Source organism: Pediculus humanus, genomic scaffold (genome assembly GCF_000006295.1).
Source record: "Pediculus humanus corporis 1103172107561 genomic scaffold, whole genome shotgun sequence".
Taxonomy (NCBI): Eukaryota; Metazoa; Arthropoda; class Insecta; order Psocodea; family Pediculidae; genus Pediculus; species Pediculus humanus.
In genome coordinates this window covers 696,204-715,348 of record NW_002987176.1, presented here as the reverse complement: position 1 = coordinate 715,348, position 19,145 = coordinate 696,204, and the positions used below count along the sequence as shown (strand labels likewise).

General features: G+C 27.7%; 1 protein-coding gene across 1 annotated transcript; it reads left to right on the top strand.

The window, feature by feature from the left end:
• Positions 1-2,480: 2,480 nt before the first annotated feature.
• Phum_PHUM215460 (uncharacterized protein) lies at positions 2,481-18,633 on the top strand (the record flags this gene model as incomplete). The annotated part of the gene is made up of 6 exons (XM_002425641.1): positions 2,481-2,654; positions 6,943-7,455; positions 15,494-15,601; positions 16,723-16,901; positions 16,991-17,634; positions 17,717-18,633. 6 exons carry the CDS (start codon positions 2,481-2,483, stop codon positions 18,631-18,633), a joined length of 2,535 nt encoding a protein of 844 aa, XP_002425686.1.
• Between the last annotated feature and the right edge of the window lie 512 nt (positions 18,634-19,145).

Here is a 19,145-nt window from a genome sequence, read left to right as displayed (position 1 = left end):
TTGTTTGTTTGTTTATTCGGATAAAAAATTTTTTTAAAAAAAAAAAAAAAAAAATTATTTTAACCTGAATCGAATAACTTGTTTCGATTTACGAAAAAAAATAAAAGTAATATTACATGACTCAGTTTTGTTGTTGTTGTTGTTGTTTGTTGTTTGTTGTTTTCATACTTGTTAAGGGAATAAAATTAAAAGTTGTTGATTTTTTTTATATAAAAGGAAATTAATGTATGCCCGAAAAATTCCCGGTGCCCGTGAAAAAAAAAAAAAAAAAAAAAAAAAAACGTAATGATGAATTTATTCTGACGTTTTTCTTTTGCCAAGCCCCCTCCCCCTCCCCCCCAAGTTTTTAACTTGATACTTACTTATTAAATCTCAACGTAAAGTTTTTTATTATGTTTGTTATTAATAATTAATTTTATTTTATAATTTTTTGCTACCTGAAAGTAAAAAAAAAAAGGAAAATTTGCGTGTGTTAATGTTTAGGCGTACAAATTTTTTGTAATAATGAAAGCATTTTCCTTAAAGCATTTTTCGACATTTTTTTTTTTTTTCACGAATTTAAAAAAAAAAAAAATTTTTTAAGGTCGTTGACAGTCTAGAATTTTTGTTTTTTTTTTCCACAGGAATTTTTTACCTTTTGACCCGGATGTTCCGAAATTTTGGCATCGGATTATTTATATATTTAAATAATAAATTTTTACATACCAAAAAATTTAATTTTTGTTATAAAATTTGCCAAAATATTTTAATTTTGAAAAAACTGTTTGACAAAAAAAATTCATTCATTCATTCATTCATTCTCAAATGATTTTTAATTTTAATGGCGTCATCTGAACGAAATAATTATTCTAATATTAATTATTATTATTATTTATCGATTGTTTTTCTTTTTTTTGGGGGGGGGGGGAAATTAAGGTTCGAGTCATGAAAAAGTTTTTTTTTTTTTTTTTTTAATAACAAATTCAAGGGAATTACCAAAAAAAAAAAAAAAAATTTTTATTTAGTTTTCGTTGCCCCAGTTCGAGGGGAAAAAATAAAAAATAAAATGAGGTGAAAGTATATAAATATTTTTAATAAATAATTACATAGGTACATAAATTTAATTGATTTGGGATCGTTGATTGTTTTTTTTTTTTTTTTTTTTTATGAAAAGTTCATCGGGCTCGTTCTTATTAATTATTTATTTATTAAAAATAATTATTTTTTTTTTTTTATAACAAGGGTTTTGGTTTTTTGACTTTGTAATGTGCATGACACGGTTATTTTTAACGTTACTCACACGCGCACACACACACACACACAGGTACAATGAAAAGAGAGATATGATAATAATTTGTAGTTACATTATCTACTTATCCACTTAATTTTATATATTTGTTTAATAATCAGGTTGAATAATTCGTATATGATTGACGGCGGGAATTTTTTTCTTTTTTGTAATTAATTGGGGGGGGGGTCTCTTTTCTCCCCTCGTTTTTATATCATTATTATTTTTTTTTTTTTGAACAAAAATGTTTCGTATTAAATGTTTGCTTATTATTATTCCTATTTTTGCAATTAATTAATTATGAAATTTGTTTTTTAATTGCAATTTAATTTAAAAAGTTTAAAGTAAAGTAATAATATAATAATAATTATTATTATTATTATCTGACAAATAAATTGTGTAATTTTTTTTTTTTTAATAATTTTCTTGTTATCAATCGTTTAGTCTTATTCATATATTTTTTTAACTTGATTTTGCAAAAAAAAATTTTTTATAAACAATTTCTTCTTTTTTTTTTAAATTTATTATGTAACGAGACTTGTTTAAATTATTTGTTAATCCGTTAAGAAAAAAAAAGAAAAAATTTGCGAAATTGTCTCCGAAACCGGTAAATTAATCATTATTATTATTATTATTATTATTATTATTTAAATTTTTTTTTTTTTTTTTATAATGAATTGAGTTTCTCTTATGTATATTATTGCCAAATAAAAAAAATCCACGTATATAATTTGATATCAACCTAAAATTTTATTTAAATTATTTTACGACTAAATAAAAAAAAATTTATTTATTTATTTATTTACGAGTGGGGGACGCGAAAGAGAGAGATAGATAGAGAGAAAGAGGGAGGGAGAGAGAGAGAATTTTTATTTAAAAAAAAAAGAAAATTTCACTTTTCCTTTTTCGAAGACAAACAAACAATTAATTAATTATAAATAATTTTTTAAAATTCTTTTTTTTTTTATTTAAAAAATATTTATTTAAAAGTAAGAAAAAAATAATAATAATAATAATAATAATAATGATAAAATTGGTTAATCGTCAAACACGAAACGAAATGAAATCCAAGTAAATCTCCTTGATTTTTATTACAACCTTGCTTAATCAGCAATTATACCGACGAGAGTATTGTTTGTTGTTGTTGTTGGAAATGCTTTGAAATATAAAAAAAAGTTTTTTAAAATAATTTTTTTTGTTTTTTTATGCAGATATGGCTGGAGTTTTATTGGAAGCTAGACCTTATAGACCATTTAAATCTTCCGAAGAATATTTATACGCCATGAAAGAAGATTTGGCAGAATGGTTAAACATATTATATTCAGATTTGGAAATCACAGTGGATAATTTCATGGACAAACTCGAAACCGGTGTCGTTCTTTGTAAGGTAGTACCATTATTATTATTATTATTTCCTATCGTCAATAACATTTTAACTCATCGATCGATCGATCGATCGATCGATTATCGTTTTAATTATTTATTTAATGCGTTATGAACGACCGCAAAATTTTTTTTTTTATAATATAAATTAATCGAAGCGTTTGATATAAGATACTGAGTAAAGTTTTTTATTATTATTATTATTTTTTTTTTTTTTTGTTTTGTAATGTTGGTAATTAGATATTCGTTCGAGTTATGTCGTCGCTCTAAAAAAAAAATTTTTTTTTCTAAACTTTTAATAATTTTTCAAAAAATGTCAAAAAGATTTTTATTGTTTCTCCCCATTTCAGATTATTATAATCGATAAATAATTTTTTTTTTTTTGTTACCTGTTGCAATTTTATAAAATTTATTAACTATTGAATATGACAAATTGCTTTTCATAAAAAAAAAAAAATTTCAATTCGGTCGTAAGTTATTATTATCATTTTGTTGTCTGACCTTTTCATAAACTCTTTGCTTTTTTTTAGACGTGTGTGATTGAGTAAAAAAAAGAGTGAGATGTTTGTTGTCGGGTTTTGTAATATTATTGAATGAAGCAACCAAAATGTTTGAAAGAGTGTAAGAAGGAAAAAGAGAGAAAGAGAGAAAAGAAAGAAAGAAAAAAAGAAAAATAGTTATGATAAAAAAAAAAGAAAAAAAGAAAGAAATGAAAAGTGGCATTCATCATTTTTTATTATTATTATTATTGTTGTTGTTGTTGTTGTTGTTTGATTGCGCGTTTTTAAAGATTTCTTTTAAGTTGCTGTTTAAATGGTGGGGGATTGAGAGGGGAGGGGTGAGGGGGAAAAGAGTTTTCATTTCGAATAACTTTTCTTACAAATTTTTTTATTATTTTATTAAAAAGGAAATTTTATATATTGATGACGTATTTGCAATTGTTGAAATTCGCGCCATTATTGTTTTTTTTTTTTTTTTAAAATAATTAATCGAATCATTATTGATTTTATAACGGATTTTGTTTGTTGTTTCTCACTCCGAAGTTTTTCCTTTTCAATCATTTTTTTATTATGTAAAATAAAAGGATGTGTCAACGGGTTTTTTTTTTATACACAAATAATTTTTTTTCTTTGTTGTTATCATCATTATCATTTATTTAAACTTTCGATTGATGAATTAAAAAAAAAAAAAAATGCATACAAGTATATATATAATTTGGGTGGGTCGTCCTTTTGTCGACCTATTTTTCGAATTTTCTTTTTTTTTACTGAGCTTTTCCGACAATTATTTTTTTTGAAGGTTTTAGAAATGTGTAAAATTATACGCGTAAACGTTTTTGTGACTCACGTCCGCCATTAAAAAAATTTTTCTTTTTTTTTTTTTTTGTATGACAATTAAAAAATTTCAGTGAGTGTTATGTAATTATATACTTTTGTAATAAATAGTTTTCGATATGTCGCCATTATTTAAATACGATGTGCTTAAAGGTTTCAATCCAAGTATATCAAGAACTTTTTTACCGTTAGAGGTTAACCTTAACAGTTTGATAAAGAGAGAGAGAGAGAGAGAGAGAGAGAGAGAGAGATCAACAAGGGAGAAAAGGTGTAAATTAATAAATATTCAATTTCATTCGAACTTGAGAGAATTTTAAAATAAAATTTTTTTACTTTCCCTTACGATTGATTTTTTTTTTTTTTCTAGTTAAAAAAAAATTTTTTCAAGTTTGTGAGTAAATAAAAAAACAAAAAGTATTTTAAATATTTGTTTGTTTTATTAATTAATCAAAATGCAAAGTTTGTTTAATTAATTTGTACGAATGTATAAAATGGCGAAATATTCATTGGTATAATAAAAAAAAAAAAAATTGTCATTGAAAGGATTTTAATTAATTGAACAAAATTAAGGTGTCTTGTTGTGTTGTAAATGCTAAGGTTGAAAATGGCGGCAACATAAAAACAAAACAAGTTGTTATCGATAATAATTATGTGTGAAATCATCAAATCATTTATTCTTATCATTTCTTATCAAACGTCGAATGAAATACAAAAAAAAAAAAAAAAAGTAAACAAAAATAATTTTTGATAAAGTTGATTATTAACATTTATTATTATTATTGACAAAGGTCGTGGAAGTAGAAAAATAATAAAAAAATTATTACGATGCAAAAAAATATTTAATAAAATTTACATAAAAAAATTTTTTTTAAATTGATTTTCAAGGACTGTGATTTGTAATAAAAAATTTTTATAAAACATAATCGAAACATTATTATTATTATTATTATTACCATCAGGTTATGGTATAAATTTTTAAGAAAAAAATGGCAAGAAAATCAAACGGTTTGTTTTTTTTTTCTTTTTAAGGCAAATTTGCAAAATGATGGTGTATAAGATTAGGTAAAATTGAAATGATTACACGTTACTTTAAATGATTTTACCGTTTTTTCTTCTTCTTTGTAGCGAAATATTTATTATTAGTCTTTTCGCGTCACAAGTTACAAATTACTTTGCTGTTTTTCTTTTTCCTTCCCCTCCCCCCTCTCCCATTTGGTAATTTGTTAGAATTTGCGGTATCATCGAAAGAAAGAAAGAAAGAAAAGGAGTGATAAAAAAATTTTTTTTAATCCTTTTAAAGCTAACTTATTAATGCTCACGTTTTTTTTTTTTTTTTCGTTATAACTTTGTGAAAATGTCCATTAGTTTATAAATTAAGATTTTAAAAATCGATGGCTTAAGGCGATGATATTGCAATTAAAATAAAATAAAAAAAAAAAAAAAATGTTTATGCGTATACAAATTGTTACACTCCTTGTAAGACGACTCACACACACACACACACACACTTTTTAAGGTACATCGTTATTTCAAAAAAAGAAAGAGAAAAAAAGGTTGGGCATAATAGAAATTAAGGTATGAATTTTCATTCAGGAAATAAAAATTTTCCTCTTTTTATTCTTCTTCTTTATTATTATTTGACTAAACATTCATAAACGTTAAAATAACGATAAACCATAACATTCATATGTTTTCATACGTTTTACGTTTGTACGTAATGTGTTTGTTGTGCGTGTGCGTGTGCGTGTGCGTGCGTGTGCGTGTGTGTCCGCCTATCTTACAATCGTAAAAAAAAAAAAAAAAAATTTTTTTATTTGTGAAAGTTGACGAAATGGATTGATAATTTTTTATCGATTGCGGTATAATCACACACACAATCCAAAATAAATAAATAAATAAATAAACGAGAAAAAGGTTTAGAGAGATTTAATGTAATAATTTCACTATCGATTATTATTATTATTATTAAACAAATATTTACTTTCGTTTGTGCAAAAAAAAAAAAATAATTCATTTTTCCCTTCGAATATTTCTTTAAAAAAAAAAAAAAAAACAAATATTCTATTGAATAATGTAAAAAGAAATTTTTGTCCTCTTTATTTACATATAAAATTTCGGTGAGAGAGAGAGAGAGAAATAAGGTAAATTTACGTCATTTAAAGACGTCATAAGAATTAATTTTACAATTTTACCGCGTAATTATGAATGGAAGAAAAAAAAAAAAAAAAGGAAATGGAAAAACTCAAAAATGGATACGAAATGTATTTTTTTTTATATATCGGAAATCGATAATAATGCTTAATGAATTTTAATTTATTTTTTTTTTTTACTAACGTAAGAATTAAACGAAACTGATTTTTTGTTCTAATTAACTTTTAACAACACAAGGACGTCGGTTTATTTTTATGTTTTCATTCAAATATAATAACTTATTGTCCTTAGAATAACTATATTAATGTAGTAATATATACAAATATATACAGACAGTTTTTTTTTTTTCCACATCATATATTCAATCAAAAGTCGCGATTATGGGAAAAGTTAAATAAGCAAGCGATACGACAACAACAACAACAACAAAAAAAGAAAAGAAAAAAATTAGCCATTGAACTGTTGACTTATTTATGACCTATTAAAAAATTTTTATAACAATAGGAAAACTATTTAGAATAGAAAAAAAAAAAAAATCAGATGTTAAAATGACTAATCAATTTTCTTTGAAAGGAAAATAGTTATGATTCTTTATTGCTAATGTGAGTGACTACGTCAATTGTATCTTTTAGCTTTTTCTCTCTCTCTCTCTCTCTCTTAAAAGTTCATCTTGATTCTCACCTTTTATTGTTTTTTCATTGCTTGCCTTGTTTTTGCGCTCACAAGTTGAAAATGTTGAAATTACAAAACATTTAATTATCAGTTCGTAGAGATTGTAATTAAATTTTTTTTTTTTTTTGTTTCCAGCATGCGAACAGCGTGAAAAAATCAGCCGAAGAATACGTCGCGAGAAAACATTTGAAAAAAATGACATCTTCCCAAGCATTAACGGCATCGATAATGACGAAAACGGCTCTTCCCATAACGAAAATGGGAGAGATAATATATAGGCTGTCGGCGAAACCGGGAACGTTTTTCGCTCGTGATAACGTGTCGAATTTTATAGATTTTTGCCGTCACGGACTCGAAATAATCGAATGTCTCTTATTCGAAACGGATGATCTTATTATGAGAAAAAATGAGAAAAATGTTATTTTATGTTTGTTGGAAGTGGCGAGGAGAGGAGCGAAATTTGGAATGCTCGCACCCATATTGGTTCAAATGGAAAGGGAAATCGATAGGGAAATAGCTGCCGAACAACGTCTTGCCAGAGGTGACACAGAAGACGAATCCTCGTCGGAAGATGAAGAAGAATGCATCGTGCCCTATGGTCCCATACCGCAGATCATTACAAACGATCTTAAAAACCTCGACGAAATGGTAAGTCGTCAATATTGTTTACGTCAGCAAAATCCCCCGCCCCCCACCATAATCCTCCCCCTACCTTTCCACTTTAAAAATCAATCAAATTTTTAAAAATTTCATTTTTTTATTGATTTTATCCACTTTGTCGTAAAAAAGAGCGGTGGGAGGGAGGGAGAGAGAAAGAGAGAGTGAGAGAGGGAGGGAAGAAGGGAGGGAAAAAGAAAAAGTATAAAAATTGACGTTTTTATAAGCGTGGGTGGTTAGTTTTAATGAAAAGTAGAACATTATTAAAATTCTTTTTAACGTGCCAATATTTTCTTTTAAAAAAAAGTATAAAAATTTTTTTAAAATGACGATTCACTGGGAAATCCAATAAAAAAGCTCACTTTGCTTTTCTCATCGATTTTTTTTTTGTTGTATATTTCACAATTAACCTTTACGACGACAGCGTGGCAGGGAAAAAACAAAAAAAAAAAAAAAAACGAACTAAAAGAATTAATTTCTTTCCTTTTTTTGTTTTCCATTCGGAATTTTCCTTATTTGGTGTTTTTTTCACGTTTTTTTTTTTTTAAACAAAATTTTCTTCATGTCGACTCATTGACATTGAATTTTTTCTTTTCCCTTTTTTTCTAAATGAAATTGTGCTGACTAACATTTAATGAAAACAATAAGTGTTTAGAAACGTGATTTTTTTAAAAACCCATTCTCTCTCTCTCTCTCTCTCTCTCTCTCTCGACTTTTTACATCGATATACAAAAAAAAAAAACAAAAATAATGTATGTGTGTGACATTTTGGATAAATTAACCTCTCATTTTCCCGATTCTCTTCCAAGCTCGCGAACTCCCTTCACTAATTTTTCTTTGTTCTTTATTATTATTAATTTTAGCAAAAAAAAACACTAATTAGTTCTCTCTCTCTCTCTCTCTCTCTCTCGTACCTGAGTAATGAGAATGAAATTTTTTTATATAAATAATAAAAATTTCAAGTAAGAAAAAAAAAATGTCAATAATAACGCGTCATACAGCTTCGTACATACAATCGTAAAAAAAAAATTGACGTTCGATAAATGAATGATGGCATCATCATCATCATCATCAATTCATTCATTATGATGCACAAAAGTTTAACTGAAAGCGATGATAATAATAATAATAATAATAATAATAATAATAATAATTCGTTTAAAACATGAAATTTATCGATAGGAAAAATAATTTTTGCGTAACGCAGAAAAGAATTTAACGAACACATACAAATCATTTCTCTCTCTCTAAAAAAAAAAGGTTCAGGTTTTCAGGTGATTTTGCCCTTCCCTTCCCTCCCTCCCTTCCTCCTTTTATTTTCTTTTAAATTTATTTATTATTATATTACATTCCGATGAATAATAATAAATATTATTTCTTTTTATTATTATTATTATTATTATTATTATTTTCGTGTGAAAAAAAAAAAAAAAAAAATTTCGGATTCCCCTCGTCAAAAAAAAAAATATTATTATTATTATTAGTATTTTAACATTTTTCTCGGAAATCGGGTAGTGGTAGAGTAGCAGTAAAAATTAATTTTTTTTTTTTTTTTTTTTTTTATTATTCGAAAAGGGATGTTTTTTTTTTTTTGTTAAAGGGGGTTGTTTTTTTCTTCAAGGATTCTCGTCCATTTTGTTTTCTACAAAACCCGTTTTATATAAATTATTTAATTTTATTTATAAAAAGAAAAAGAAAAAAAAGCCGCCATATTTATAAAAAAAAACTCACGTCATTATGACCGATTATGAAATTGACGTTCGATAATTTTTTTTTTTTTTTCTTTAAGTGTCAAATGGTAATAGTAATAATAATAATAATAAAAAAGCAAATGTCGGTAATTTAATTTTAATAGTTTTTCCAACGTTCAAGGTTTAATTATTTATAATAATAATAATAATATTAATAATATCGTTGTAGTCGTGGTGAAATAATAAACAAACGTTAAAGAAAAGGAACTTTAAGAGAGAGAGAGAGAGAACGTTTTGTGTTTTTTTTCCTTTTCTTTTCTTTAGCAAAATATTTTTATTATTATTATTATTATGAAATTTTTTTAACCGTTTTACAACAACCTTTTATTTATGGCAGGCAGTGTGTGATTGAACACGAGTATAAAAATTCCTGCGGTTTTTCGATATCGTTCATGATGAAAAAAAAATTTCTAATTATTTATTTATTATTTTTTATTTTATATTGGAGAAAATTGGATAATTTATTATTGATTGGAAAAAGGTTGTTGTAGTTGTTGTTGTTGTAGTTGTTGTTGTTGTTGTTGTTGTTGTTGTTGTAGTTGTTGTTGTTGTTGTTGTGTAGTTGTTGTTGTTGTTGTTGTGTAGTTGTTGTTGTTGTTGTATTTCGGATGATGTTTTGTTTCAAAAAAAGAAAATGAATGAATGAATGAAAATCGGGGTGGAGATTTATTTAATTTTTCTTATTTTTTAATGAGAATTGACTTGTGTGTGTGTGCGCGTTATATTTTTTATGGTATAGATTTTAAAAGTGTGTAAAAATATAGAATGAGGAAAGTGAGATGGATAAAAAGAGAGAGAGAGAGAGTGTGAGAGAGATTCGAAAGCCGTTGAAACAATTCACGATTACACCTTCTATATAATAAAAAAAAAAAAAATTTGTTTGTTTGTTTGTTTTGTTTTGTTTCTCTCACTCTTCTTAATTATTACGCAATAGTATTTGGCTCAAATTTTTTGTTGTTGTTTTCATTGTTTGTTGAGGTCATAATTTTGATTGCGGTAAATTTAAGACGTTTTCGGTTGTCGCGTTTGTTTTTTTTTTTTTGTTTGTCTCTTTTTTCCCGCGGCGTTTGAAACCCAGGAAAAGAAAATAATTATTATTGACACGACAATGGAACATTCGATGTTGATTTTGGCGCGTAAATCCTGTCGGTTAAACCGTCAATAGGGATCGACAAGTTCCGTTTCCTTTTTTTTTTTTAAACTCGCGAAAACAAAACGAATTGTTTTTAATTTTACGACTCGTGTTTTTTTTTTTTTAATGAATGTTTCGAATAATAATAATAATAAAGAAAAAAATAAGTCATTCTTTATCATTATTATCGTTATCGTTATTATCTTTTTTTTTTTTTTTATTTGAAATCGTGAAACTTTTCATTAAAAAAAAAGAAAAAACACGATTTTCTTGTTCTAAGAATTTTTTTTTTTTACTTCTTCTGCATGTGAAATCGTGCTGTTTTTAAAGAAAACGATGAAATTTTTTCATGTCAATTGTTTGTTGTTGTTTTCCCCCCGTTCAACTGGAATAATCGTGTCCTCGAATCGGTCACAAGACAAAGTTTTGAAATCTCATGAAAACTCGTGAATATATTTAAAAATAATTTTAAATTTAACATAAGAATAATAAAAGCCAAACACGTTCGATTCCATTTATGTTTGAATTAAATAAAAAAAAGCAATCAGTACTGAAAACACAAACACATGCGACAAAAGAACAAACAAACAAAGCAAAAAGTTGTTGATGTACGTGCCCCCCCCCCTTAAGTCCCCAAGTCGTTGTTCTTGTCACTTCAATTAATAAAAAAAAATTAATTATGAAAAGTTTTACGTTAAACCAAAGGATTAATCATTTGTTTGTTGAGCTGGTCTGTTTTTTGTGTTTGTTGTTAAAACTTTTTGTTTTTTCCCTCGAGGAAATCGAGATGTCAAAATCATATTTCCACTTATTAAAATAAAACGAAATGAATAATTTAAATATATATATATATATATTAAAAGCCCCTTTATCGCGAAAACTAAAAACTTTACGAGCCGTTTGTCGCGGAGTTTGTACAATTTAAAAAGTACAAATTTGGTAATCGCTATTATCGTCCACGATGAAAAAAATGTTTTTTTTTTTTGTTTTCGCGTGGGAAATAATAACTTTTCTTTTTGGTTGTTTTTGTTTGTTTGGAAACAATCCTTGGATTTTTATCATCCCATCGTAAAATAAAATATATTTGTACAAATCTTTTGACACTACAAAAAAAAAAAACGACTTTTTAAATTGTAATTAATTTATATGAAGGGGACACTTTTGTCGAAATACAAAATTTAAAATTGTTTTCTCACATTCGCAATCGTTTTATATGGAAATAATAATAATAATATATTTGTGGAATTGAATGGTAAAAACATGTTGAAAGTGTCATCTTTTTAACTTGACCCGACCTTTGAATTTTTTTGCAATTTTTTTACATATATAAAGCTCGTTAATTTTTTATTTTTATTTTTTTTATCGTTAATTGATTCGTTTAAAAAAAGGAAAGAAAGTTGTTTTTATTGTTGTTGTTGTTGTTGTTGTTAAAAATTTTTTTATTTTTATTCATTGTTTAACAAAAAAAAGAAAAAAATTTAAATTTTGTACATTTTTTAGGTAGTCGGCGGTCACATTGTCAGTAAATGACGTCGGGTTTTCTTTTCTTTTTTTTTTCGAATGTTCGATTGCAGTCTTTTCTCTCTCTTTCTCTCTTTTATTAAATAAAAATTTCTTTTTATTTAATGATTTAACCCACTTTCGTCTTTATAACGTTTTAATATTTTTCATATTGTCCTTGTGAAAATAAAATAAAATGTATATAAAATCGATCAAACTTGAATGAACGAAAATAAAATAAAATAACATTAGTCATGACGCCATTTTATATTTTTTTTTATATTTTAATTTGTTTGTCTTCAAAAAAAAAAAAAAAAAAAAAACACACACAGTCGCGACGTTTATTGTTAAGGGTTGTCGTCGTTTACGGTTAATAATTTTTTATATAACATTTGATAATAATAATAATTGATGTGAATGAACTGAATAAAAATTGGTTTTAATATATACTCTATGAGATTATTATAACACGTGATAGAAATTTAACGTAATTCGTGCGTCACTCATTTAAATGTCAACAATTTTTTTTTTTTTCGTTATAATAAATGGCGTCAAAAGCCGATCAATTTAAAATGATTTAATTAATAATAATAATTTTTAAATTATTGATAACATTGATAACGTTTTTTACCGTTCGTTCGTCCGTAAAGATAACCGAAGGAATAATTTTTTATTTTTTAACCGAAACGTAAATAGTATTGATTTTTCAGAGGATTTCTTTGGCAAAACTTGGCTCCGTTTATATGTCTATCTCTTTCTTTCTCTCTCTCCCCTCCCCTCTCTCTCTCTCTCTCTCTCTCTCTCTCTCTCTTTTTCGAAAAGTTTTTTGGTCTCCGATATAGTTTTTTTGACAAAAATAATTTATTTTTCACTTGTTTTTAAAAAATTACTATTCTCGATTTTCAAATTCTCTCTCTCTCTTTCTCTCTCTCATTTTTGTAGATTTAACCATTTTGAATTCCCCCCCCTTTTTCCCTTCCCCTTGCCTCCCTCTTTCTCTCTCCCCCCGCCTACGTTTCCGTCCCTCCTCCTCTCGTCCCTCTTTTTTTTTCACACAGGAAATTAAAATTTAATTAATTTAAAATCTTTTGAAATTTCTTTTTATTTATTTATTTATTGTTAAAAATTTTTCCGGAATAAATTTTTTTTTTCTTTTTCTTTTTTTCTTTTGTTACCGGGGAACGTTCATTCAAAACAACAACAAAAAAATAAATAAATAAATAAATAGAAAGAAAAAGAAACTCGTTGGTAATTATTATAATTGAATTGATAGTTTTCCTTATTTAATAACGTAGTAGGAAGTTACCTATATATACATATAATTTTTTTTTTCTATTGAACCGGTGTGTGTGTGTGCGTGCGTGCGTGTGTGTGTGTATGAGTGCGTGTGTGTGTGTGTTTTGCGTTTCATAAATTATCCGGTTAAAAAGAAAAATTATTTATTATTTAATTATTTAAATTTACAATTAGAAAAAAAAACAAACCAAGAAACGAAACGAAGTTGAGGAGAGCGGGGAGGAGGAGAGGGGGTGGGGAGAGAGAAAAACGTCGATAACAACCTTATTAATAATAATAATAATGAATTTAAATTAAATTTTATAAAATGAGAGTGACCTTTTCTGGTTTGTTTTCTGTATATATACATACACGACGTTGTTGTTGTTGTTTAAAGTGCCGTTGACCACCCGACCGACCAAATAGTTCACATATATGGTCTCGACCGTAATAAAAAAAAAAAAAAAAAAATGGCGACGACTGGGAGCAGTTATGGAAGGTGCAAAATAAAAAAAAAAATCATTTATAATATAACATTAACTGATTTATTATACTTGTCACATTATAAACTCAACGTTTAATTTATTTTCATTTTCATTTCTTTTTTTTTTAAAAGTAACGTTATTTTTCTTTTTACACACATTTAAACAATCTCTTGACCATCTCACTTGACTATTTCTTTTTATTTAATAAACGCCTCTCCCTACTACTACTACTACTACTACTCGTTTGCCATTATTATTATCATTAACAGTATCGTGTGACGTAATTATATGTTAAACAATAGGGTTGTTGATATATATTATTTAATACTCGTTTAATTTTTTTAAAAGTTATTCAATCGAATCGAATACTTTTTTTTTTAAAAAAATTGTAAAAAACATAAATAAAATCGAGTGTAGGAAATGTGGGAGTGGAACTAGAATGGTGGTAGTGGTGGCACACCTTAATCCAGGAGTGGAGATTTTTTTCCTTTGTTCGAAACAAAAAAAAAATTTATTTTAAATTCAATTATTATTATATTTACTCTGTGGGTACGCAAAATGTAAATTGTAACACGATTTTTAATTAGATATCATTATCATTATTATCATCGTCAATTTTTTTACGTAAGGTTTTTTTTCTATTTGATGTCAGAGTTTAACTCGATCTCGTAATTGTTACAACGAGAAGAGAGAGAGAGAGAGAGAAACATGTTCAAATTTTATATGTAAATTTTTCATATAATATCGATCTTAACAAATAAAACGCCTGGAGGGAAAAAAATTATTATTATTTACTTCACGATTTTTTTTATTACTAATTTCATAAATTTGTTGTTTGTTTTGTTTTTGGCGTTTTCAAGTTTTAGCCTAATGGCAGTAGAGAGGAGGAAGAGAGAGGAGGGGGCAATGAAAAATCGTAATAAAAAAAAAAAAAATTTTATGTGTGTGTTTGTGTGTTTGTTGATTTTTATTTATTATTCGATTCGTGACTCGTTTGTTTGTTTGACTCTCGCAAATAAAAAAATTTTTTTTGTATTTTTTTAAAAAAAATTCGTAAGAAAAAAAACAACGAGTTAAATCATTTATTATTATTATTATTATTATTATTCAAAATTTCTCAAAGTCAGTGTGAAAGAACAAAGAAGGCGTTCATGACTGTTGGTGACACTTTGTACGATTGACGACGTGTCATCATCAACACATTTTTTACCGTTTAATTTTAAATTTAAAAAAAAAAAAATGATTCAGTCATTGAGAAAAAAAATTATTATTATTATTTTGCTTTAATGCATTTAATTTTAGCAAAATTAATAACAGCAACAACAACAACACTAAATAAGCGATTTGACCTTTTTTTTTTTTTTTTTTTTAACAATTTTTAATAATCGTGACTAATGCAAAAGTAGATCAGGGTTAAATTAAAATTACGTGGTATAAAGCACACCTTAACTTACCAAAATTATTTTTTATTTAATTTAATTATTTAAAAAACGTAATAATGGGGAGGGGGGTGACATTAGCATCGCATCCTTCATATTTACAAAATTATGACGGATTAATCGGTAAAAATACGTACGAATGTTTTTTTTAAACCCTTTTTTTTATTGGGAAACCCCCTTCGTGTGCTGCACACAAATCGCATAAATCGCAATAAAGTGTGGAAAATTTTAAAAGGAGGAAAATCCCGGCGTATTATTATTATTATTATTATTATTGTTTTCGAAACGAAATATCGGCGATAAAATTTATTTTCTTTCTCTTTCTCTTCTTTCCCCCCACCCCATCCTACCCCCCACGCTCGTATTCTAAAATTATGGTTATAAATTTTTCAGGCAGGGAATAATAAAAAGGATTTTAATTAAATTCATTTCTTTTTTTGTTTGTAGGTTCGAGATCTCGTGGAAAAATGTACCTGTCCGACGCAATTTCCAATGATAAGAGTTTCAGAAGGAAAATACAGGATCGGCGATACCAAAGTTCTCATATTCGTGAGGGTAAGTGTAAATTTTTTTTTAAAAAAAGTAAATAATTCAAGGCAAAGGACACCCGGCCAGGTTTGCAACCTGGAAAAAAAAATAATAATAATAATATGTTTATATATATATATGTCTTATGCAATCACTCGATAAGAAAACACTTTCACCAGTCACTCTTAGCCTAATTTTTTTTCTTTTTTTTTTCGCCATTAATTTTAAAAAATTTATGTTTTATTGTTTTTATTATTATTATTATTATCATCATTATTATTATTCGTTTTCAATTTTTTTTTTTTTTTTAGTGTTTTTTGCCTTGTGTAAATAAATTTTTTGAAAAAACAAATTGTCGGTTGTTTATTGCGGTTTGTTCGTTTATGTGACAAAAAAAAAAACAAGTTTGAATTATTATCATTATTATCATTATCATTATTATTATGCAAAGAACGTCATTAATTTCCATTTTTTTTATAATTCAATTCAGAATTTAATTTTTCTCGCATCGTAAATCAATTATATTTAGGGGCCCGCGTAATGTTTTTGTTTTTTTATTGTTTAATACATGTCAAGGGTTTATTCAACCCTTTGCGATATGTAATAATAATAATAATGATGATGATGATGATAATTTTTTAATAAATTTTCGATGTTGGGCAATAATTCGAGGAGGCCTTGTTAAAAAAAAAAAATTGCCGTTAATTTTCGAATCAATCGTGTAGAAAATAGAATTTTTCTATAATTAACTCGAGTCAACACGAATAGAAAAATTAAAATGTGTTTTTTTTTCTCCGGGGGGCGGGGAGGAGGAGGGGGAAGGGATTTAAAGCCTAGAAAACAAAGGTTCCGTTCGTAATATAAAATAACGCGGTTATTATTTAAAATTCAATGAGATATTGATTACGCGGCGTTCTCGTTTTTTTTATTCTTTGACGTTAATGTTAACTGATTTTTTTTTTTTTTAAATGTAATTGTCTTATCGTATGTTTGTTTTGACTACTCTTATTGACATGATTTCGTTCGACGTTTTGACTTTTGCATACAAAAAAAAAAAAAAAAAGTTGAACGTTGCGAAAGGTTGTTTGTTTGTTTGTTTGTTCCTCGTTTATATCAGTTAAAATGCAATCGTTTGTTTTTTTTTAAAGATATTAAGAAGTCATGTCATGGTTCGAGTCGGTGGCGGTTGGGATACTCTTTCCCATTACCTTGATAAGCACGATCCGTGTCGGTGTAGGTCCGGACACAAAACGGCTTTATCATCAAAACTCGTGCTCAAAAATAATGGAGCCTTAGAGTTGAATAACGCTCAAGTTCTTTACGAGAGGTAAGTCGCGTCCGTAAAAAAAAAAAAAAAAAATTTATTTTGTTGATCTCGTTAATATAATATTTATTACATAATATATATACGATTAGGTCTCCGCCTCGAACTCGTCGTTCATCCGCATCGAGTTCTTCAAGCGGTCACGGAGGACGGGATTATAGGGATTTTTTACCGGGTTATACAAACGGCGTGAACAGATCACGTTCTCCGACTCCCAAACGAGAGGGTGGTAAAAAGGGTGGTTTGAATCCTCAAAAATACATTTCTACGATTTTACTTGATGGCACCAGACGCGATACCGTTTCACCGAAACGGGGTAGGAGCGCTTCTCCAGGAGCTGCTCTTCATCCCAGTTATAATTCACCCACAATGGCTAGTCGTAATCGAAGTCGTTCTCCATCTCTTCGAAACGTGGACGAACAAAAGAAAAAAATTTCAGAGGTTGGAACTCAACAGTGCGACGACGTTAAATATTTAACGGCTACACAATTAACGGATGCAGAAACCGAACCGAGTAGAAGGGCAAAAATAACGTTAGAAGCAAAAGACCATGTAAATAGCGAGGACAGTAAACACAATGATAGCGGTTCAGAAGTTTCAGACGAAGGATATCGTAGTTTAGGTTTAATTGTTACATCACCGGTCATGGGCGAAGGAAAGTTGGTTTCGAACGACATCAAAAGTGGAAAACTTAAAAATTGCGGAAGTTCTTCGGCAGAAGGCTCAGATCCTATAGGTAAGTAAAAATAAATCAATTCTTCCAGTTTATTTTTATTCGGAATAAATATTAATGTTTTTCGTTTTGTTTTTTTCCACAGAGAGCCCTACCTCGGAGAGCATCAACTCATCCGCAAATAACGAACGTCAAAGCGAGGAGGAACCAAAAAAGAAAATCAACAAAAAACCATCACCGATCGCGTCGGCAGACGTAAGTAAATCACCTTTAAAAACTCAAACAATAAAAAAGAAACCGACTTCGCGAATAAGTTCCAGGAGTTCGTCTCCGGGTGGACAAATCGAGAGTCAAATACCATCGAGAAGGTACTCGGCCGTTAACGACGCGAATTCGTGTCGAAGGAAATCGAATAAGGAAAACGAAATAAGAAAAACGCCGCGAAGTCGGTCCGCGACTCCCGGACGATATAATTCGGTCGAAACTCCCATACCTCCGCAAAACGCGAAAAGTGCCTCCGAAAACAAATTCGGTACCTGGAACGGAAAGGGTAAAAAACGACCTGGAATAAATTCTGACGGATACTCGCCATCGAATTTCGTACGAAACAGCGTAGGTCGAAGCAGTTTAGGTTCTCACTCATTACCCGGCGGTGTTAAACGCATAATGCAAAAGTCTGGAGAATCCAAAAATAATATGTCACCCTTACTGGCTGATTTGCTTAAAACCAAAAATTTAAACGACGACAAAACGATATTATTAAAAATGAAAGAAATAATAAATCAGTATTCTGGAATATTCGAAGAATCATCATCATCATCGTCATCCCCGGATAAAAAATCAGATTCGAATTCAGACGATTTAGATTTCACGAGCGAATGGGTTAAAAATAACGGTAGCCTTAGGAAAATGGAAAATTGTTCTGGAGATTACAATGAAAAGTCATCATCACCGAACAAGAGAAAAGACGTTAAATACGACGGATCTCAAAGCAAAATACCAGCTCCAGTATTTTTTAAACAACAACAACAACCACAACACGTTTCAGAAAAGGAATACTGAGGAGGATAAAAAACAAACAAACAAATAAAAATTTCATGTTGTAAAAAAAAATAGAAATGAAAAGAAAACGTTTAATGGCGTGCAGGCACGCTTTAGGCACCGTGAAATCGTGTCTAATTTTTCTTTTTTTTTTTTTTTGTTTGTAGTTGTTGTTGTAACGAAGACTAACTAACAAACACAACATTTCCTTATTGATTGTTTTATTTATTATTTGAATTCGTGAAAGAGTTAAAAGGTTCGAAAAAGGTTATAAAAAAAAAACCACTCGAATAAAAATCTCTCGTTTGTTTTGCCTTGACAATTGCCTTCGCGTTAATTATTATTATTATTATTATTATTATTATTATTATTATTATTATTATTAATATTGTTTTACGAATCACTAACTCGTTTGTTTGTTTGTTTATAATTTTTTTTTTTTCGAATCACATTCCTGGGGGGTATAAAAAAAAAAATATTCATTCCATTTTGTCGCGAGAGGGAGAGAAAAAGAGAGAGATTGATCTAATCAA